This window comes from Leptonotus elevatus, chromosome 9, assembly GCF_054856555.1.
Source record: "Leptonotus elevatus isolate MCC_2025b chromosome 9, RoL_Lele_1.0, whole genome shotgun sequence".
Classification (NCBI taxonomy): Eukaryota; Metazoa; Chordata; class Actinopteri; order Syngnathiformes; family Syngnathidae; genus Leptonotus; species Leptonotus elevatus.
In genome coordinates, this window is record NC_141247.1 from 16,553,902 (window position 1) to 16,578,598 (window position 24,697).

Below are 24,697 nucleotides of genomic sequence, written 5' to 3' on the forward strand. Positions count from 1 at the left end.
ATTCCAGTGGGGGTAAATTAAGCAGAGCATTCAAAGATGTCAAATTTACTACAATATATATGTTGGACTTTTATATAGTGAACTACTTCAAGAACTAACAAGAACATGTATTCACCCTAACGCTAAAGGAACCGCTATGTCTTTATTAGGGGTAGGGCATTTATTTCTAGAAATGTATTGCCATAATTGTAGTCAAACTAGAGTCTATTCAAGTGCAGGCTTGAGTAAAATAATAACCTAACTAACACTAACCCTCAGGAATACAAACAGAGAATGATAAATGCATTCAATTGAGGACAGAACTAGAGGGACAAACATTTCTTCTGTAACCTTTTTAGTCTTGTCACCACTAAAGGTTCGGGACACCATCGTTGGGGATTAGGAGCAAGAACATCAATTGGCCACCGAGCTTTAAAATGCGTGCCGCTACATGAGAAATGAGCAAGACCTTCCCAAAATGGGTAACTAATGGATCTGAGAGCTGAGTGGAAATGGTAAATGGTAAAATTAGCTTCTCTATATGAGCCCATTATCTCAGATGTTATCATCCTACAGTGGAATCCAGACCACGTAATAAAAACTCAAAAAGGAAGCCTTGTTTAATGCATATATATATAAGGGATGTCAAAATGAGTGCGTTCATTTTGAGTTAAGTTAAAGTTCCTTTAACACCAGTCATTTTTTTTAACGTGCGATTAATAACCGGCACTTACTTCGACAGCACAGCAGACACGTACACGTCAAAATTTAATAATAATGCATATATTTGTGGAGACTGGGGTAAAAATGTATTTTACAATTTTAAAAATGTGCAGAATTATACAAGTTACTAAATGTTAAAGATTAGATAGCTCTTATTATGAAAAGAAAAATGCATTGAGCTGTCGCCAATGTCTTACAAATGCAATTATGCCATCTAGTGGCAGAAAAATGACCTCAACACAAATCAATATCACACTTTTTTTTAAAGTTAAGTTTATGAATTATTAAGAAATGACTGTATCAATGACTAAAACTTGCAGCTATAGTTCTATTACCTGTAGGTTAAAAAAAATCCCACTTTTATGTTAACAAGAGTATAAAAACTTACATTCAGAACAGATATAAAATGTGTGTTTAATCGTGAATTAACTATTGGAGTCATGCAATTAATTACAATCAAAAAAAATTATTGCCTGACACCCCTTTTATATATTATTATTTTTATTATTAATGTTTAAAAAAAAAATAATAATAATTATTGCTTCATACAAACCTTGTTGTTCATAAAAGCCTTCAAGCATTGGATAAGTTTATGCTGATTCCGTTTATCAATGTTCTCTTGCCTAGAAAAAAAAGACAAAATATATTTTAAAAAAAGAGTATGGTTTTCATCACAGTAAAAATATTTTGTAGGAGTACACTTACTGTTTCTTATCCAAGAGCTTCTCCAGTGCATCCAGAAGAAGTCCAAGACCCTCATGACCAAAGTTATTTACCCAACTGTGGAGGAAGTAAAAGAACATAAAATATCCAGTCAGTATTATTGACACAGTCTTGGCACAGAAAGCCATTCTAATACAGAGAGTGAATTAAACATAAAATATTGGCTTAACCCTTGAGAGAACCAGTCATTCAAACAAAAGCCACGGGTTCGACACATTTGGATAAGTTGACTCGTGTCGTGGGTTTTAATTCCCGACACAACCCGAGCCACGCAACCCAGCCGTGGCCTCCCTGACACCGAATACAGTTAGAATTTAAACTACACCCATTTAGGAGCAAATGAACCCGCATCCATCTTCACTAGAGTTCCCATCACCGAGCTGTTTGTATCCAGCCACTCCGCCAGAGCCGCAGAGTTCCCGCGCCCCAAAATTGAGCAATGCGAGAAAGATAACACTGTAATCGATAACGGATCGCGAGAGATAATTGCCTATAAACCACAGCATATCGGGAGACGGCAAATGATCCAGTGCAGATGAGCCTGTTTGTCTAAGGAGGCGAGCGGGAGGAGGAGGAGGGATTGTGGTGCTGGTCACAGCCAGATGATGCCATTAGCGTCGCTTGTTTCCAGGACCCCCGGCGGTCAATAAACACAAAATGCATGGAGCCGTTTCCTCACATTAAAGGGTGCGAGTCAATGATTTAGCCCACATTTTTGACAATCATTTGGAATAATAATGGCATGAGCATTAAAACCATTTGTATTGACCCGCCGTGTCAAGGGAGGCCCTCGATTAAGATGGAGATGCTGTTGCCTGAGGCCATCAGTTAAGTTGTGTTGAGGCATTACTTTGATCCGTGACTAAATTAGCTCAGGGTGTAAACCCCACCCGCTAATGTACTTAACACACAAATATGCAAGTTACAGCTGAAATGAGCAACAAAAAAAATCACTAACTTTACTTAAAGGATTGTTTTGAATTCTACAAATGCTTATGAAATGAATCCATTAGCAAATTGTACTCCTGTCTAACCTTTTTAAAAAATTACCAACAATTCTTTATGGCAGCAATATATAACTAATTCACTCCCAGACATTTTCACTGAAGCAACCCCCTTCGCTCCTGGCAGTTTTACTGGATTTTGACTGATTTTGCAAGGCCCACAGTATATTGTGTTCTATTGCTATAAAAACACGGAACCTAGCAAAACAAAGATTAGAGTATCTTCTTTCATCAGGAAAAAAAGTATATTTCTATCTGTTTAAAACAGTAGGGAACATAAATGTTTTCAACATGGCCCTGGTTGATCTCTTATACTCTGCTTCCACCTGCTGGCCGTTTTTGTAATAACTACCATTTTTTCAACCGTTCTCTTCATTTGAGAGGCGGCAGCAAAGTCTTTTGTATAACATTTTAGACCAGTGGGGCTGCATAGAACAAATTATTGGGGTTGACCCCCCCCTTAAAGCAACTACTAGATTGTAGTCAATACATTTATTTATTTTTGACATTTCGACTTAGAATTCAATTGCAAGTTGTTATTTAACAGAAATGTCTCTATGACTACTGTTGTGTCTGACTGATCTCTTTGACCATGTACATACTGTATAAGGCCATTTCTATTGACTTTTCAATACGTCCTTTCGGTATCTGTCCATAAGGAGATGGCAGCACAGAGCAACTCAGCCAAGTGCAGAATAACAATGTTGCAGTCGACTATGTTTGTGATCCAGAAGTGAGGCAAGTGAAAGAGAAACAAAGGTGACATGGTTGAAGGATCACAGGCAGTCAAATTCAACTGTTTACGCATCTTTCCCATGATCAGTTTTTAGGGAACAAGGTAATGGGATTAATATTTGTGCAGATAAACATTGTTTATTAGATAGCATAATTAAAATTACATTTTAGGAATGCTGGTTGCATTCCTTTTAGGTTGTGGTTATTTGGCCACGTGATTCTCATTTACAAAGCAAATATGGGGAAATGAACATGCAAACAGAAAGAAAGAAATAACTTGTTTGTTTGATATTGTTTATATCATTATGCTCAATATAATCAAAATAGAACTGTACAATAGAGTTTAAAGGACAAGCTATAAGCACTAGAATTGTGGTTAGTTTTGATGTTTTATCTTTTTTGCCGTTCATTATGTGTCATTTTATCAGAAGTAGTCGGGAGACTTTTTATGGGAAGCATCTATTTATTCCATATTATGTTTCAATTGAAGTCATTCAATCGCCCTCCTGAGGGAATACTGACTCGTTCGGTGCCACAGAATTGTAGCTTGAAACCAAGCACCATCAGTGTCGGCTTCAGCAATTTAGCATGGCAAACATGTCGCTACATTACATCCTGACATAATATTGTTTAAAAAGGAAGTCAAGCCCAATTTATTTTTTGACAATAATATGTTCTATGCAGGCCCATTAGTTTAAATATTTTTATTCTGGTTGCAATTGTGTTTGTGGATTATGAGTTAGGCGGCAAAATCCAGCCGTTTTTATCCATCTCAGGGGGCGGCCATTTTGCCACATGCTGTCGATTGAAGATGACATGAATGTTGCTCAGGTCTCAGGCAAGGACCAATCACAGCTCACCTGTTTTCTGGAGCTGAGCTGTGATTGGTCGTTGCCTGAACCCTGAGCAACCTTGATGTCATCTTTTTTTTCTTCTTCTTTTTGCCCTATGTTTCTATCTACAAAGTGTATTGTGCAAAACTAGTGGAGTGAGTTAAGAGGAGGCCTCTCCCAACCCGGCAAAGGAAGGAGGCGCACCTCTTGTCAAAAGCTAAATCAAAAATGTAGCACTGTGTCAATGTGTAAATCTTAAAATTAAACACTGATCAAAATATGCCTTCACACTAACGAATTATGAGAGTTATTTTTGTGTGTCAATAACACTTTTAGAGTGAAAATCAGCAACCAAGTCCTTAAAAAAGCTATTTTTTTACAAAATCAAAGTAATTTCAATAGCACCTCTCACTTCTTTGCTTGGGCCCTAACAATAACAATTATTCAACACATTTTATGGTGGAAAGCTCTCATACTACGTGAAGTCCTTACAACAATTCTAACTAAATAACACAAGAAGGACAGATGTGGAGAACTCGAAAGCATCAGCGTTGAGCCCTGTGAAGGACTTCAATTCTTTTCACTGCTTTTTAAAAAATATATTATTCAAATGAATTTCAACCCTGAATGGATGTACAAAACCACTATGATACAATAAAGTGAATACAGATGAATCAATTGTGAATGTCTTGCTGAGATCTAATGGAGGACTACTGCTGCCTTATCAAGTGACGCAGCTGAAGCTGTTCATGTGCGTGACCATCTCACACACACATCGGTGTCTTGCCTTACTGAAATTCACTTTTAATTGGTAGTTATACCAACAGGGGTCACATGGGGAAAAGAGAAGGAAGGGAGGGCGAGGTATAAACCCTGCAAGTAGATGCAGCACCGATCGTGATTGGCCATTTTTCTGTGAAAAAGTACATGATCGGCATGTAGATCAATGTCATCAGAAAAAAAAAATTATTATAGCTTTTTGGCTATCTTCCTATTTTTTTATTTTTTTACACTTACTAAATGATCAAATAAGGGGACTGTAATTTTCAACAAACGGGCATCTTATGTCTCAGTGGATTTAGCCATAAAAAGCGAGTCAATTTTGCACTTAAGCAGCGTGCATCAAAAATGACTAAATGGAAAAAGGAGAACAGAGTAACAGCCTTGATAATTGACTGGGGAAAAACAAGTGAAAAACGTGGCAGCTGAAGAGAAGAGACTGAAAACAGTAGGCTGCCGGCGCTTCGGGCGATTCCATCTGTGGGAGTCTGTTCGGATTCCGCACGCCACACACCTGTGCGGGACTGCCTGCGAGATAAAGCCCTCGGCACAAAGGCCCTGCAGCCACCTGCGCTTCCAAACAGGTGTGCAGCCTCGCCAGTTAAACTATTAGACAAACACAAGCCTGTGGGAGCAAATTAGCAGGCTGCCCAAACACACAGGCACAAGAAGCGTCATGCTAAGCAGTCGAGTTAAAAAACAGCGGATTAATGATAAAGCTGTCATTTTATTTGAGTCTACTAGTAACTTGAAGTTACAAAGTCGTAAAAGTTGCACAGCTTGAGGTTTGGGAAAAATTTAGGTTGAAGAAATGTGCCAAACGTTTTGGAGTTTACACCCATGCTACGTATGATAGTCTCTAGTTAGCTTTTTGTTTCGGTTTTGATTGATTTAAAATAAAAAATGTTCAAGGATAGAAACACGTTTCTTATTTGGCTACAAGAAAAGCATGACTGTGGTACATTGCCGTCCAAGTCGCACTCACTTTCACTCTGTGATAACAAACCGTATAAGGTTACATTAACATAGAGCGACCAGAGGAGTCGCAAACAAAAGTGTGCTGTGATCCATGACAATCAAGCCCATTCATATTAATTAGGACTTGCCTGAATATTACAAACTTCATTGTGCTGCATATCATGGGTGGTTGACTGGAACCTTCAGTTTTTACTCTCGAACCTTAGTACTGTATAATCCATCCATTTTATGTGCTGCTTATCCTTTTAGGATTGCGGATTTGCTGGAGCATATCCCAGTGGTATATTCTGGGACTGGTCGGCAGACAATCTCGAGGCACATATAGGCAAACAAAATTGGTCGAAATAAAAATGCATGCCTCAAAGCTATAATTAATCATTTTAAAACCAAATTTGCGCCGTCTGGAATCCGGTTTGACTGTCTATGTTTACTGCACCGAGATTTGTTGCAGACGCACAAACTTGCCATGGAGGAATACACAAAAAGAAAGACACACACGTTTTTTTGTTTTTTTTGTTTTTTTTCCACTTTAAACCGCCCCCCCCCCCAACTTTTTTTTGAAAACTGCTCTTGTAAAATCATTTTTTCACCCTCAGTTTTATATATAATTTTGTTTTGTTAGCGGCACCTCTGCTGTTGTGACAAAACATCTAATCATTTTTGACTTGCAGTGCTCACACAGTGTCAAACGGATGATGCATTGTGGGGGCACTGATTACTTGTATGCCATTTGCTTTTGACACATAGGTAGGCTGTTTTGGGAGAGATGTGTGCTTGATCAGATGATCCATGGTGTGCAAAATCAAAAGTTATTTTTATCAAAAGCACTAAGTGAATGCAGATGAGCCAAAGCAATTGAGAAGGATCTTTGCAGTTGTGATGTGACAGCAGCGACTCTTTGTTTGGGAAAGGAACTTGGAGTGAAGCATGTGTGACCAGTTTTGGGAAAGGTATGTTCTTTTGCTAATGAACGGCCAATGAGCTTGCAGTTTTAAAAATGTCATGTCAGTTTCAAGAAATATGCCAAACCTATGAAGAAAAACTGTGAACCGTGCTCGGTCGAACCTGTCTCCGAGCTAGATGAAGCTTCTCCAGCTAATTTAGCTTAGCTTAGCTGGCTTCCTGCGTCTCTTCATCACTAAGCAGTGATCGAGTGTGTCTAAAGTAACATGATTATTTAAGGAAATTAGCAAAGTATGATTTTTTTTACCACATATTTGATGGAATAATTGATAGGAAAATCAATTCTAAAAAGATTCATTAGTGACGAAACACCACAAATACTGTACGCCAAGCCATCTTGCTTTATAGCCAACAGGACATTTATTTGAATTTTACATCCATTAGTTGCATGAGGCACCAAATCTCCAGTGGAGATATTCTAATCATGAGCAATCTATCCGATGCCCTCTGGAACCCCGGGGACCTGCCTAGCTACATGAGGTGATCCCGTCATAGAGCACGGTGCCCCTGACATACTCGCGGGTCATTGGAAAACACCCACAGGAAAAGCCCGGCCTCATGTAGCACATCCACTCAGCAGCAGCTGGCCTTTACGAGCGGGAACGCTGACTAAAACACCCCTTGAGGCACGAGGCCAGAGGGGTTTGACTTCACTGTCCTCGTGACATTCCAAAGGGTTAATTAGGTTTGCACAATAAACTATATTAAAAGTGCATCCTGTTGAGTGTAAATTAACTGAGGGTGATGGTTTATTGTATTTTAAGTCAGGCTTCACGTGTAAGTGGGCGTGGGCTACAACTCAAGTATATCCCATCTTAATTTCTTGGTTGAGAAGGCAGGAATGGTAGCCGGAACGCTAATGAATGCTCACCGTTAGTACCTGCAAAGTACTGAAAGTGAATGTAGAACACAATAACACATTTTAATTACATATGCCGACACGCATAGTTAATAGATGGTTGTGTTGTTGAAGCAAATGATTTTCTATGAGAACATATCACTGTTGGACCCTTGTTCCTATTAATTCAACACAGCCGTAATGTTGACTGCTACAATCATTAAGATAATGTAATTGTTCGTTTGGGAGCACCGCGCCACATTCGGGTTGTGTTGTTCGTCACTCACGCCCTTGGCCATTTAATTCACGTATACATCGTTGATTCACACACACTGTCTTCAGCAGTTGGCCAGTAAATAAGTGTTCTCGTAGCACATTCAATGCAGAAAAAATGAAGGATTTGGTTAACAAGAGGGAAAAAAACACAGTTAGTGAGTCAGTAATGACTCCCGGAGTTGAGCAAAAATAAATGATTGCATTTTCATATGTTTTCAAATATATTAATGACAAACAAAGAGGGTACATTTTCAGAAATAAAATATATACTAATGATTATGATAAATTGTATGACTCGCAGCACAGCAGTTATAACAGCATGTGGAATATCCTTGAATAAATGAATGGTTGTAATTTAAGTGTGGACGGAAGAAGTCGCAAGTGGTTCACAAAATGTTTGAAACCAGTAGCAAAGTCGTGCTTTTTGACCAGCGATCTAATATAATGATTCATGTTTGATCTGTTTAATTTCAGTTCAGGGGTGCTTTATTGTGTATAACAATTGGACTTTGCAACTAGCTTTATTAATACCACAAAATTGCTAAATATGGTTACAACGCACGCATCCCAATGTGTCCAGAGAATAGAAGACAAAAGACGAATCATAATTGTGAGGGACTAACCTGACAGGGTTACTGGTGAGAGAAACCCGAAGCGACTCCAGGCAATTGAGCAGCTTTTCTTCTGCGATACCAGAACGAAGCTCATGGACATATTCCTGGGACGAAAGCGTAGATTCATGCTTGCTGTTCCTCAGTCCTCCCTGGAAGCAAAACACACAAACTCACATGATGATGTCATCAAATAAACACCTTAAGAAGCCTTTTTTACGTCATTTGAATTTTTCGGGAAACGTTATTGTGAAGCTTAGTTTTATAGGTTCATGCTCTTGAACAGGTAGATGTTATATATATATGTATGTATATGTGCTGTGTATTTGCACAAATTCTACTTTCGATTGAAGGTACCACACAGAAACACAATTTAAAATGCTTTTATTTATATGCTTGGAAGATGACTGCTCAGCAAAATCACATGCATTGTGTTGATCCCCAAACTGCTGCTTTTCCAACAAAGTGAATTGCGCTAATAGGCACTTTTGCAAGTGGCGAAATAGCTCATTTATTTGGGTAAAAGCATGCGCATGCTGCTCTCCAGAAAAGCACAATCAACGCCGAAACCAGAAGCGGTCTAAGATTGTGAAAACAATACAACTGGTATTTGTGTGTGTGTCAATTCCTGTGTCCTTTCACACCCGTGGTCGGAATCCATAACATACGGCACTAAAAGACAACTTCATCATCATCCTATGACAGTAAACTAACTCAATGTCAGTAAAAACAAAAAATATGTGGTGCGCTGGCAGAGAAATAGGAGGTCTTCTGGCCTGGTTGTCACCCAGGGAGAGGAAGAAAAAGTAGGTGCAGTCATTATGGGGTCCAAATCAATAAAAAGCGAACTAAACGTGCAGCACAGTGACTCTCTACAGGAAGGGTCAAGGCACACTGTTCTACCTTGGGACTCTTGGCTCCTTTTATTATGTGCAACAAACTCAAACACATTCAGTTGGGCAAAAAGCTTAAAGAACACAAAAGCTCAATTCAACCTTGGTAAGCACTACATATTAAATAAAGCACACAAGTTTTATTATATGACACTGAAGAAAAACCTTGGGCAATCTGAATAGAGATAGGCAAAATAATTGATTCCATTATTCCTGCAAACAGTGGTCAGGGACATTTATTTTATTATCATATCAACTGCTGATGAGGTCTCCTTGTACAAATGGCAATTTGGAAAAATACTAAACACAAATTTAAAAAAATAAAACATTCTCATTATGGGGAAATAAAGAAAAATGTCATGAATTGAGGCAGACTAGACGGAAACAAATCAGAACATGAACTTGGACATACACTACATCACAGAGCAGTCAATGCAATGCTAATCGACATTGACGACACCGTGTCCACGTAACATAATGGGCTGGCAAATGGGATTTCACTTGTATAGCGCTTTTCCACCTACTGGGTACTTAAAGTGCTCTAACACTGACTCCTCATTCACCGACTTATGACACACCATCAGGAGTAACTCGGGGTTCAGTATCTTGCTTAAAGACAATTAGGCTCCGAGGATCGAACTCACAACCTCTGGGTTGGGAGACAACCACCCTACCACTTGAGCCATGTCGCCCCAACATAAGATAATCATTAACAATGTGTAGACAAACTGCTGTAAATATCTAGTTTACCTGCTTTGGTAGGTGCTGCTGTTTTGGTTAGCAAAAGAGTTCAAATAGGGTCCGTTGACTCAAGAAAAGGTGTCGATTTCGCTACATGTTTTTATTTGTTTAATTAGACTAACTGAATATGAATATGCCTTACTGATTGTTGATCAATCCTGTGGAAGCAGTTGAAGCGAAACAAAACGTCTCACTAAAAAAGATTGCAATTTTCCTTCCACAAATGTTGGCACTGTTAAATAATGAATGAACGAGACTTTTCTCTCAGATATAAAGAGAGGTGTATATCACATTCAATACTGTACATACAAATACATTAAGATAAAAATAAGATTAAAGCAAGGGGGAAAACGAATATAAACATGAACAAAACAAAGCACGGTGGTTTGATTGCATTTAGTCAGAGAGGCCAACGTTCACTCGCCTTTGTGAAGCGTGACCTTCAAATAATTAATTATTCAACAGGAAAAGGGAAATACACAAAGTCTACTAAGATCCTTGGCAAGTATGACATTTTTGAAAAATGTGTGATTTAATGAAAAATAATGAGATTTAATTACATCCTTTTCTGTGCTAATTATTTCTAGAATTTTGAAATGTTACAGATGGCACAACAAACTATAGAACATCATATTGATCCTTTTAATGTTAAAGATGAGGGGTGTCAGAAAAAAACAAAACAGGACTGACGTCAGTAAAGATGTATTTCAAATCCAAACTACAAACTACAAGTTTTGCAATTTGAAGTAATAATAAATAAATAAATAAATGCAACTTCAAAAAGTTCTTTGGTCACTGCCAGCTTCTTCTTTGATGTTTTCCTTTTGGCAGGTGATTTCATGAAAATATAAAAAACGGGATTAAAATGTTGAAATGTATTTGTTCAGATTGGAAGATCAGATATGAGTTATGGACTATGAAGCAGAAGAATGGTAGAGTGTAATACAAGTTACACTGTTATAGTGTTGAAGTAGGTGCGTGACTAAAATGTTTGGAAGTGCTACTTTAAACAATCAGTTTTGTACATATTCATCTTCGAAGGACTAGTGTCACCCGAGTGTACAGTATAAGAGACTAAATCACTCCAAAATACAATGATACACTCAATGGAAGCAAGAAAAGTCAAACAAAATTGAGAGAGAGAGAGAGAGAGACAGAGAGAGAGAGAGAGAGAAAGAGAGAGGGGGGGGAGTTTGGCAGGATTCTCCCTTTTTTCTCAAAATGTTGACAAAGTGAGCATTCTGACTTTAATCTCAGAATTCTGAATTTGAAGTGAGTATTTTCACTTTATTCTGAGAATTCTGACTTTCTGAATTCCCCCCTCAATTCATAGATCTACATCACAAAGTAAGAATTATCACTTTAAAGTCAGAATTATAAGGATTAAGTAAAGAATTCTGACTTTAAAATCAGAATTCTAAGAATAAAGTGAGAATTCTCATTTTAAAGTCAGAATTCTGTGATTAAAGTCAGAATTCTAAGAACAAAGTGAGAATCCTGCCAACCCTTTTTTTCCCCTCTTCACTGACTCTAATCTTCTTCCGTAAACCATCAACTCTACAAAGAGGAATACTTCCATAGAATGTAGGGACTGAATGCCAGAACATCGCTGACTAAAGCCTCTGACATTGAACATATGCTGCAAAAATCCATAGTTGACTTACGTTTTACTAATGGAATGTCCTCAAGAACAAATAGTCATTTGAACAGATCAATCTTAAAAGATATTGCTTCAGCACCCCGTATACATTGCCATATATCCCCACTTCCACAGCAACACATACAAAACTGAAAAGTTAACATTTTCCATCACTTTTCCACTGCTTATCTTTTCATCTATTAGGCCTGAGCTTCACCACAAGCTCCGTCTGACCTCTGGAAACAAAACACTGACCGTAAACCACCCTTTCACAACCCTGTCCCACATAAGAAGAGTCCAGAGACCATATCAACATTACACTGCCACTCGGGCGGCAGAAATACAATCTGAGCAGAAGGACGCCGGCTACTGGGAAATAGAGTTGTGCCCCGAAGGCGCAGGAAAAACGGTCAGCCGAAGCTTTAAACAAAAGAGACCCCCGAGAGAAAGGCAAAGAGAAAACAGTCAGAAGGAGATTCAAAGAAAGTGTATGCAGGGTGGGCAGGTATACGGAACATCACGACATCGGCGGAAGTTCTACACACACTGCCTTTTGACCACAGCAGAGAGCCTCATCTCCTGTCGCTTATTGAATCCCCTGTTTGTCGATAACAGTATTTTCCTGCCAGAGAAAATGGTGTGGGGAGCAATTACTTTAGGAAGCCTGTCAATTTCATTTTGGTGAGTTAGGGCAGGATTGAGGCTCATTCTATCCTCCTCCATCACGGTCCACCTTCTGTATGGCGCAGGGCGTGACAGAGAACGTTGCTATCTCTGGAGGGCAGGGCAGGTAGACAATGGCAAGGCGACTGCACCTCAACATGTCATCTTCACCTGTAATGAGCCCATAACAAGCTGGCGGCGCACTCAGTGCCCAGTGTTCGGCACACTCGGGCAGACTGATGGATGCATTATTCAGCTTCTCTGTCAGCTTACCGGAAAAACCAGATGGCGACAATGTGTCTGGCCTGGAAGCTGCTGCAGTCTATTCTTAACATTACACCTCGCTTTCCAAGATATGCATGCACGCAATTTTCTTACAACATTCACTTATGATATGTTTATATCATTCAGACAACGGTCCTCAAGTACCCCTATCCAGCCTCGTTTCTATGTCTCCCACAAGCAACACAGGTGTTTCAAACAATCAGCTAATCAGCAAGCTCTGCATGAAGCCTGATAACGATCCTCAGATGTGTTGGCTGTAGGAGACATGGAAAACAGGCTGGATAGGGGTACTCGAAGGACTGGGTCTGAGAACCAGTGATTTAGACCAGCGGTTTCTAACCTGCGTTCGACCAAACCCCAGGGTTCAATGAGTCAGTCTCAGGGGTCCGGTGGAGGTTCAGACACAAACCCAACTTCGTTGGCCTATTCGTGCTTCAGAAAATTTGTTGTGCTCAGTAGACAGATTTTGACTGTTGTGATGGTACTGTCTGAGATTTCTTTATTTATTATTATAGGCTAATCCCTTCATATTAACAATGTCAGGCAGAAAAAAGAAGGTGGTCGGGTAAATATGTGCAATATGAATTCACATGTATAACAGAACGTATGTTGTATGGTGTTGCACAGGGTTCAATTCTGGGGCCTGTGCTGTTTTCATTGTATCTGCTGCCCCTGAGTTCCATCTTAAGAAAACAGCGTTGGCTGTTTTAAAGTGCTCCATAAATATAGAGATGAGTTGAGTGATGGGAGTCCTAATTGCATGATTTGCAATGTTATGTTGAGTAATTCTAGTCCAGCACAAGCTATCGAGCAAAACTGAAGCAACACTTCTTTTAGCTGCATGAAGATGGGGAATACAAGAACACAACGTTTTCTGAATTCAAGGTGGAGGGCCAGAGTCGATAAAAAGGCTAGTCTCTCTTTTCATTTTGTTCACCAGCAAACCATATTCCTATGTCTTGAATTTGGGGGAAAAAATCATATTTTATTTTTCAATAAAGAAGGGATTGTGAATGCACATCAGAAACTGGGGCCGGGGTTTATAATCTCCAACAAGTTTAAGAACCATTGATTTAGACCTCAAATTTAAGATTTTAAACCACAGGAGATAATGGAAATGGAAGTCAAGTAGAAGTAGCAATTTGTCATTGCAAGGCGGCTAGGATAACTTCTCTTTGTTCACAAGGAATATACCAAAAAGACAACATTGGGTGTTACACTGTATTTACCACAATGATCTAGAAAACACTGCCCCAACAGGGATAAACTCTACTAAATAGTCCATTCATTTGTCTCTTCATCGGTTCATTAATTTCTTGACACATTTGCTTTTTCTGATCATTACATTGCCTCCATGCTCTAATTATGATAATTACATCTTGTACATAATTCTAATTCAAAAGAGTGTCCCTGTGGTCTAAAAGTGAAACATTGATACAATCTGAGTAATTAGCGCATACCAACCTATTAGACAATAAGAGGCTTGTGTTACATTTCCTTTTCGCAAACGCTTGTAGATGAGTCGAGACTAAAGATGACACATGAAAAAAAGAAAAAGCCATCTTTTTGTTGCTGATAAAAGCCTGAGAATCGTTTCCACCAAGCAGTATATTGTGGTTCATTTTGATACGCAATATACGTACTACATTGATTCCCATTGTTAATGCTGTTGGCGCTTTAGCCTAGCTGGGGCCAGAAAAGTCCGGCATTAGGGGAAACCCTGTATGGACACTTTCTACACCATATGGTGCACACAATCACTTTACAATGAATCATATTCCCCCATTTAAAGATATTTACAGACAAAAGTGGTCGGCTGCCATCATGCAAGGCGCTGTCAGGTCCCTCTGGGAACAAGTTAGGGTTCAGTGTTTTGCTCAAGGACACTTCAACATGGTCACTGTGACATGGTTGGGAAACCGGAGTACCCGGAGAAAACCCACACAGGCACAGCGAGAACATGCAAACTCCACCAAGGAAGGCCGAAGCCCGGACTCAATCTCACGTCCTCTGCACTGGGAGGCGGACGTGCTAACCAGTCAACCACCTGTTTTTAATTTATTGATATGCAATTTTATTTATTTATTTATTATGTATTTGATTTTAGTTAGCGGTAATGATTTGAATTGTAAGGAGGGGTAAGACTAGGTAAGCTTTGACTTCTTTCTGCTCCTTCTCGAACCGAACACATTGTATGACCTTTTTATATATTTATATATATATTTCTTTTTTTTTTTGTTCGAGACAAATAAAGATCAAATCAAATCAATTGATATTTGTTTCTAAGTATATATTTATTTTTGTATTTATATTATTATTATTATTATATATTATTTATTTAAAAAAATGTTTAATATATATTTTTTTTAGTTTCTGAATCTCTCTTTTTTTTACTCGTATTGATTTATTTATGGTTACATATATTATTGTTTTTATTTCCATTTATATATTTTTTTATTCAATTTTTGAATTTGATATCCGTTTTTTCCACCACTTTTAGTAATTTATTTATTTATTTAGTCAGTTATTTATTTTTGAGCTTTGGTCTTCCATAGGACATAACCCGATTGTTTCATGGAAACGAAGCACTGGAAGCAATATTTGAGTTCTGGACATTTTAAATAAATGAGTGATATTTTAGGACATTAAGCATAATCTCGAGTTGGCTGAGCTTCTGTGGCAGTGGTGCTAAAGGTCAACGGGAACACGGATCAGTTATGATGGTTGCTGGCTGGACAATGACTTTTCCCGAGCTCCCTACTTTAAAGGACAGAGACCTGCCACCAGAAGATAAGACATTTCATCTCGCCACCAGAGCACATGGCTCCTAGCTCAGTGGGGGGATTTCCCAGCAGACCATGCGACCAAGCCGTTCTTTCTCCAATCATTGTGTCCTTTTTTTTCAACACTGTCATATCTGTCTGACAGTTTCTCACTCTGTCCACAGTGAGGTGTTTTTGAACCCTTGGTGACAGCAGTCTATCTGAACCATACCAGCAGCTCTTTCTTCTATATTTATTTTCCTGTCGTCATTTTGCTGCCTGGGAAAAAAACGGAAAATTTACAGAGCGGTTTGTTGTGTTGCGGCCGGGCGGCTCGCCGATAACGCCAATGCAATTAGCCCACCAACGTTTCCTCAATAATCAGGCGGGTAGCGTTACTTGACACCAACACCGAGCTGAGAAGGGGAAAACAATGAATTATATGCCAAGAAACACTGTCGGTTTGACTTTATACGATTTTGTGCATAAAATGTGTGATCGCAGACAGGTTTAGACAAGCACAAACCTAAAGATATTAAAGATGTCCATCCCTATTTATTTCATGAAGAAAGTGCTGTGACTAGCTCATAAAGGCAATTCCCAAACGGAAAGGTGTATACATCTTCTATATTTATTTGTCATATGCCAATTCCACAATCTTCATCTAGATTTGAAACCTTCCTTGACGTTGAATTTATATGTTTTGTTAACATGAGGCAATAAGTGTTTGCTCTGTGAGGTTTGTCTCAAATTTACTTGTCAAGTAAAAAAGACTACTTTCAAGCAATTCCATTTAACTACATCCTTTCAGCCTCTATAATCACATCCTGACAGCCAAACAAAAGTCAATTTATCTTTGTAAAAGGCTGCATTATAAATAGAAAACTGTATTTATGAATATTGTGCTTTTGAACCATTTCCATGTCACGGTGTCGATTTGTCAACAAAGCAATTGCTGCCTTTAATATGTGAAGTCTGGTGACTATTATTAGCATTACGAAACATTATAAACATTATGAGAAGAAAAACATATATCATACATACGTTTGAAGTGGCCATTATGTTGCCATGTTGGCCTTTTGTGGGGATCTTTCAAAATCAGAGTTGCTCTTGATTGCTACTAATTTTAAAACACATTAGAAAGACAGACTGGAAATGGTGAATTGCAATGACTTTTGATGACTCACCATAAGCCACAAAATAATAAATAATACAGCTCCACTTGGTCAGATCTTGAATGGATGCAATAAATCTGTCCAATGCACTAATGTTCGGAACTGTGGGCAAGCGAGGGCCCGTTCATCGCTGCTTATGCTTTTCCTTGAGCCTTTCATCTTAATTAGTCTTAATTAGGTCAAGGTTAACCTGTTTGTAAAACATCCACCTTGACCCTTCTTTCCCACTGCATTTAGCTCTCAGAGGCATACCCTCTATTTTCACTTTCACACTAACTTTGCCCTAACCCGCACAAGACAGTTCAAGCTTTTGGCAAAAACACACACACACACACACACACACACACACACACACAAAAGTACAACAAACATGTCCAGGCCGACTGGCTGCGACCCAGATGTGGCCAAGGAGAGGGCACACCAATAGACCCTGTCAGCAAGCTTCTCTGGCTTTAATCCCACTTGCGGTTGACCTTCAGTGCAGCACCAGCATGACTGTTTCAAACAGCCTCTTAAATAAATCCAGCAACAGAGGAATTTAATGCCATACCTTAAATTGTATAGAAAAATAACGCAACAGAAAAAAGAAAAATGTCCCAAAAAAATGTTGGCGTTTCTAGCAGTGTTTTTAAAAGACTTAAGTTTACAATATATGATGGCAACAGTTTAACCATGAAACATTTTATATTGGCATTAACATGGTTTTAATCTAAATCTAATCTAAATATACTTTTAAATGCATCAAATCACCCATTTCCTACTATATTATCTTCAGCACATTGCATAAAGTTCGAAACAAACCTATTTCAAATGAGTTTTTTTTACACAAATGCATTTACATCCTAATCTCTACATATGAATTGATTTTATATGCAAAATTGTGCTATAAGGATGTGACACGTTGAGAAAGCACATCAAAAAAATGATTGCATTTTGTATAAATTGTGGAGATAGGAGCGCTATGTGACGGCTGCACGGGGCTGGAGCCCAGGACTGTTGACTGAAGGGAATTAACGAGCATGGAGACAACTGTTGCATTGTGGGTAGAGCCGGTGTCAGGTTTTGACAGAAATAATATAAGATTAGATTTATCTCGTTCTGCTGCATTGTTTTTCATCGTGATTGAGTCACGAAATCCAATGAAAGACCAGTGGAGCACCTGTAATATTTGTTGTGAGAATCTCATAAGTTACTGCAAGTCATCTAAAAAATCTTCTGAAGTCTGACAAATTTGGCACTTTATAAACAATGACCACCAATGTCTGATACTATGAAATGAATGTCTGACATGAGACAACGCTATAGCTATGGAATGGCACATTGTCAGCTTTTTGCGGCCGTACCTATGGGGAATGGTTGTGTGGGGAATGCTTCTAAGCACTTCTGCAGTACTTACTGTCTGCGCTGAATTTCAATGCCACCTCTATAAAAGATAGAAGCGGCTCACTGTCAGGTAGGAGAGAGCTGGGTGTGTGGAGTGTTGCTAGCGTAAATAAAATTGAGTGAATACTTCCTGCCGAGAGTTGTGTTTATTTGTAGCCGTGTGACAAAAATGAAATGCTTGGACCAACTGACTCTAGAGATGAGGGAAGGGAAATATTTGAATATGAAAACAACACAACAGAATGACACACTGTGGAGCCCCCCGAAGTCAAACACAATTTGTTGCATGAAGCTGATTCTTCACTTTGGAAATAATGTTATTGGCTCACCACAAACACAAAAGTACACACTTGAGGAGTTGTTGACATTTTTTGTACGTATCAATTTCAACCCAACAATTTGGGTTGAATTACAATTTGTGTCACACACACACACAGTATTTGGAATGGAATCTGAGGATTTGACAATCACACATTTATGAGCACATATTGATGTCTTCTGCTGGCTCAACCTAAACTTAAATCTTAGTAAATTTATGATCATATTCTAGTAACACATGAATCAACCCTTATGTTGTCCTGAAAGCTGCACAAATGGATAAATAGAATGCAATGTTCAACTGTTTTCTGAGTTTGAAGGGTACATAAGGCCACCTCATCATTGACAGCCTTCCAGTGCCATTGCACCAGGGGTATGAGTAAGTGAAGTGTTAAGCAGGTTAAGTCACACAGGATCTCATTTAGGTTTTTACTTTGGTCTCGGCTGCATTGATTGTAACGCGAAGGCTTAATGAAGTCTCGCCTCCAGCTCTGAGAACCTGCATATGAAAGCCAAGAGCTATATAACTACACACAGAAAGTTTGGAGGAGGACAATGAAGTGGGTTAACTAACAGGGAAAGCAATGCTCAAACAATGTTTTAATGAGTACGTATACTGACTGGCTTCAAATATGACGGCTATAAGCTCCTTTGTCCTTCACCTACCCTCTTCATTCGGCATAGAAATCATAAAATCATATACTGCAACCACGGTTGGAGACCTTAGGTTCAGAACCCAGTCTGCCGTAATCCACCTTACTTAGCTCCTTTAAGAATGTAACCCTTCGGATGTTTCGAAAAAAAAGTTGGGCAACAGATCTTAAGTTCTGAATGCAATTTGACGAATACAAAACCGTGCAGCTATAATGTACAACTTAGCATAGCAATATGACGCTAACTGGGGCATACACTGCGAGTAGCAACGTGAGCAGATTTCCTTAAAAAGGAAGTCTGTTAAATTGCTGATTGGAATGGCTACTTCAACCTGAGAATAAACTAAGAATTTAGAAAATCGGATGATGGTTTCTGGAGAAATGTAGTTTTCTGTGTTTAAAAAAAAGTGCCTTTTGGGGAATGTTGTTGTGTGATATCGCCTATAGAAAATCTGGTCAAAAAACACTTTCAAAGTACATTAAAACAGTATAATAGTGGTACTGTGTACTTAATTATTTCTCAACATTCTCCTCGATCATTCGTTTTGTCTTCGGGGAACCCTCTTCTCAGATTCGCTGACAAGTTTTATTTAAAAATACCCACCAATTGCTCGTACGGGCCAAAATTCAGAGACCTCAACGGATCAAAATTAACGCAGGATTTCAAATGCCGACACTTGGCCTAAAGACTCGACTTAACCTGCTCAAATGGAAGATTACTGGTGAGAAGAGAAATGTGGGTAGGTATTTCAAAGGTATTTTTTTGTTTTGGTGAATTTATTTGATATGAAGTATTGTAGAGGGATTTGAAGTGTTCATTCTGCACATATATTTTTTTTTTAATTCCACAGAGATATAGTCTAGAAAGATTTGTTTCAAATTGTACATGGTAGAAACAACAGCAAATGTCAGCTCCCAACAGTACCAAGTTTTAACTACATTTCCCAAAAACTTGGTCTTGGTCTCAAGACCGGTATCGTGACCACTTTTTAAGAATCTTGGTCTTGTCTTGGAGTCAAAAGGCATTTTTATTCGGTCTTATCTTGATCTCGGACAGGGCAGACTGCATTTTTTATCGAGACCGATCGAGACCAGGCCGGTACTACTGTGATCGGTAAGAAATGCAGAATGCTGGTGTTGCACTCTTGATGTTGCCTGGAATTCCACAGGCACACAGAGAGGGGATGAAGACGAAAATTTGAAAAAAAATATCGGCAAACTCATCAGTAATTTTCCGTTGATATATACAGTCTTTTGCGGTGTAGTGTATTTGACTGCATTAATTGAATCTCGCCTCCCCCAAAAAATTATTGACTTGAATCTAGCTTTGACATGAAATGCATATACAGCACCTGAAAAACATTTGTAAGCGTTTCAACTTTCGCTTGCTGTCTTGGCTCTCTCTTCCTGATAGAACTTAACCGCAAACAAATATGGTACCTGACTAGTTCTTCAAAATCAGGTAAATCCATTGACAACTGACAAGGTGAAGGAATGAAGCAATTTTCTGTCATTGCAAACACACAAGTTGGCAGTAGAAAAGCTGTTTGACTCTATTCCCAGCACAAATATGCAACCCCACAACTGGAGCAGACATGACAACGTAAATTCACAGCAAGAGGAGGGCTTGCATTCAAAGAAATAATGACACCAAAGGTACCAGCGAACAGTCGTTACGTGCTCATCCTCTGTAATTGGAGATGTGCCGGCCAAAATTGTACAATAAATTTCAGAGAGGAGGAATAAAATGCAGGGCGACTGAGGACAAAAGAAAGTGGGCTCAGGTAAACAGGCAGGGACATTAATGATGTTCAACTGCTGCCCAGGTTATACGGGTAGTTTCGGGTGATGGGGACAAGCGTGATTTACAACAGGGGCGGTCCTGGGAGAATGGTGGTGGGTCTTGCCAAAAGCAGAATGGCGTTGTGCAGAGCAGGTAAATAAGGTTGAATTATGAATTTATGTGCACACAAATTTCTATATATTTACATGAGAAAGCCCGCAATGGAAGGTCAGATTGTTAATTTATTTCCAGGCGGTCAGTTTCAATCTTCTTCTCATGTCTGAGCTTGTTTAACCTCCAATGACAGACAAGTTTCCTCTCTTCTTGGCTGTTGGCACAACAAATAGGATTTCAGATTGTATGGTGCGAGACCGTTGGGATAGAAAAAAAATTGAAAGAAATATCTTCTCATGAAAAAGCCATACTAGGAGATCATCTTCTCATCAACACACTGTGACTCTAACACATAAGGGTCACTGGAGTGATTTGTACTGGGGGGGAAAAGCGTGTGTGTTATATGCATTAGAGAATAATGAGGATATGGAAAAAGGAAGTCTAACGAATGCCATGTGTTTACAAATTATTTTCTCAAATTTCAGAATGCCTCTTTGGATGCATTCACCTTGAGGTTTACAACAATGTGATACAATATATTTGTCAAGAGGCAGACAAAACCAGTAAAAAAAATACGAACAGCATTCAAAAATGTCTCTATGGATAGTTTTCTAAATTTCTGAAATGTCCAAATAGTTTAGATCATTTAGATAAGTAATTATGGGCCTGCTAAGCGGAGCAAGCAGCAGCGAAGCTGCTGCTTGCGGAGCAAGCAGGCACATATTACTATCCTAGAAAAAAGTGTATATTATTATGGGCCTGCTAAGCGGAGCAAGCAGCAGCGAAGCTGCTGCTTGCGGAGCAAGCAGGCACATATTACTATCCTAGAAAAAAGGGTTTATTGGTGTTATTATTATATCATCCTTCCACGAATTTTCTGCTAAAATGCGGCCCGTACCGTAGATCGCACCGGCACGAATGAGGTATCAAACGATGCGGCTCGATCTGACTCGGTGCGGCATTATTTTTCTAAGAATTCCCAGTTACCATGGCGACGCTATTCCCAAAAAACTCCCAAATAAAGTCCCATAGGAATGAATGGGAATCCGAAAGAGATCAACTCCAATCAAGCACCTTTTTCAAAGACACGCTGCGCGCGCATACATTAACCGACCGATATGAAAAATAGCTCATTTTGTTGGAATTTTTGTCATCTTTAACTCAGTGTCAAAAAAAAAATTAAGGAATGAAAGCTCTTCCCCCTGTGCGGGTTCAAAGACAGTGAGTGTAATCGCCACTCTGATACCCAATTAAGGCTTCAGTGACGGGAACCAAAAAATCTATTTCCAAAAGTTTCACTTCAACTCGTCACCATGGCCACAATCTTTGCTCACTAGACATCAAATTCGCACATTTTGTAGCCACAAGCCTCTGCTTTCTGAAGAACTAAGTTTTATTTGGCTAAGGTGTCATTTAGTACCTTTATTTTCACTTTAAGCGAGGAGAAGTCGCACATTTTTGATCTCTTTTCAATGTTAATTTCGCCGTTTTTTCCCTCTTCATTTTCGATCAATCATAAGTTTTCAACCTGCTCTCATTTGGTCATTTTTCATCCGATTAAAAAACTGAGAACATGCTCGCGTTCCCCAAACCCTTGCCGTTCTAACGAGCCATTTCTGGAATCTGCATCTTCAACCGTTAAGTCGCGAGAGGCTTTTGTTTGAGGTGAGCGTAATCCTATACAAATCAATGGAGTGTTGGTGCGTGACGTCTCCTCACAACTTAAAATCAAATGTGTGTGCGTGAATGTGCATGTTTTGTAAAGGGGCAGTGAGATACTGTTAATTATGGTAGATTCCACATTTCTTGACCGATTTCAATGGTTTGAATTTTAAACTGTTCAGCTCATTGAAATGTTACTTAAAATCAAATGTGTGTGCGTGAATGTGCATATTTCTTAAAGGGACAGTAAGATACTTTATTTGATCTTGATTATGGTTAACTTTTACATTTCTTGAGCGATTTCAATGGTTGAAATTTTAAACTGTTCAGCTCATTGAAATGTTACTTAAAATCAAATGTGTGTGCGTGAATGTGCATGTTTCTTAAAGGGGCAGTAACATACTGTTGATTTTGGTTAACTTGCACATTTCTTGACCGATTTCAATGGTTTGAATTTTAAACTGTTCAGCTCATTGAAATGTTGGTTAAAATCAAATGTGTGTGCGTGAATGTGCATATTTCTTAAAGGGACAGTAAGATACTTTATTTGATCTTGATTATGGTTAACTTCCACATTTCTTGAGCGATTTCAACGGTTGAAATTTTAAACTGTTCAGCTCATTGAAAAGAGTTGCAAGAGTTAGCAGGCCCATTCAAAATTTCCGCGGGAATTTTTCTAGTTATGGGCCTGCTAAGCGGAGCAAGCAGCAGCGAAGCTGCTGCTTGCGGAGCAAGCAGGCACATATTACTATCCACCCTAGAAAAGTGTTTATTCTTCTTATTTTTATTATTTTTATATTATCTTCCAGCGACTTTTCCGCAAGAATAGGGGCCGTACCGTAGATCGCACCGCGACAAATAAGGTATCAAACGATGCGGCTCGATTTGACTCGCTGCGCTATTATTTTCCTCAGAATTCCCAGTTACCATGGCGACACAATTCCCCAAAATGTCCCCCAAAAAGTCCCATAGGAATGAATGGGAATCCGAAAATGATCAACTCCAATCAAGCACCTTTTTCAAAGACACGCTGCGCGCGCATACATTAACCGACCGATATGAAAATTAGCTCATTTTGTTGGAATTTTTGTCATCTTTAGCTCAGTGTCAAAAAAAATTTTAAGGAATGAAAGCTCTCCCCCCTGTGAGGGTTCAAAGACAGTGAGCAAAGGGGAAAAGTCGCCTATTTAGAGTGTGACTAATTAAGGCTTCAGTGACGGGAACCAAAAAATCTTATTTCCAAAAGTTTCACTTCAACTCGTCACCATGGCCACAATCTTTGCTCACTAGACCTCAAATTCGCACATTTTGTAGCCACAAGCCTCTGCTTTCTGAAAAACTAAGTTTTATTTGGCTAAGGTGTCATTTAGTACCTTTATTTTCACTTTAAGCGAGGAGAAGTCGGACTTGGGCGCCTATCTCCTCCATGTTAATTTCGCCGTTTTTTCCCTCTTCATTTTCGATCAATCATAAGTTTTCAACCTGCTCTCATTTGGTCATTTTTCATCCGATTAAAAATCTGAGAACATGCTCGCGTTCCCCAAACCCTTGCCGTTCTAACGAGCCATTTCTGGAATCTGCATCTTCAACCGTTAAGTCGCGAGAGGCTTTTGTTTGAGGTGAGCGTAATCCTATACAAATCAATGGAGTGTTGGTGCGTGACGTCTCCTCACAACTTAAAATCAAATGTGTGTGCGTGAATGTGCATGTTTTGTAAAGGGGCAGTGAGATGCTGTTAATTATGGTAGATTCCACATTTCTTGACCGATTTCAATGGTTTGAATTTTAAACTGTTCAGCTCATTGAAATGTTACTTAAAATCAAATGTGTGTGCGTGAATGTGCATATTTCTTAAAGGGACAGTAAGATACTTTATTTGATCTTGATTATGGTTAACTTGCACATTTCTTGAGCGATTTCAATGGTTGAATTTTTAAACTGTTCAGCTCATTGAAATGTTAGTTAAAATCAAATGTATGCGCGTGAATGTGCATGTTTCTTAAAGGGGCAGTAATACTTTTAGTAGATTATGGTTAACTTGCACATTTCTTGAGCGATTTCAACGGTTGAAATTTTAAACTGTTCAGCTCATTGAAAAGAGTTGCAAGAGTTAGCAGGCCCATTCAAAATTTCCGCGGGAATTTTTCTAGTTATGGGCCTGCTAAGCGGAGCAAGCAGCAGCG

At 38.9% G+C, this 24,697-nt stretch overlaps 1 protein-coding gene across 3 annotated transcripts in view; it reads right to left on the reverse strand.

Moving 5' to 3' along the window:
* Positions 1 to 24,697, reverse strand: part of diaph2 (diaphanous-related formin 2) — a 386,239-nt gene that overhangs the window by 266,678 nt on the left and 94,864 nt on the right. For all 3 annotated transcript variants that reach the window (XM_086084214.1, XM_086084213.1, XM_086084212.1), the window contains 3 exons: positions 8,456 to 8,595; positions 1,408 to 1,482; positions 1,256 to 1,325 (listed from right to left, as the gene is read on the reverse strand). In XM_086084214.1, the coding sequence (XP_085940340.1) occupies positions 1,256 to 1,325; positions 1,408 to 1,482; positions 8,456 to 8,595 (285 nt within the window). The remainder of the gene's footprint in view (positions 1 to 1,255; positions 1,326 to 1,407; positions 1,483 to 8,455; positions 8,596 to 24,697) is intronic.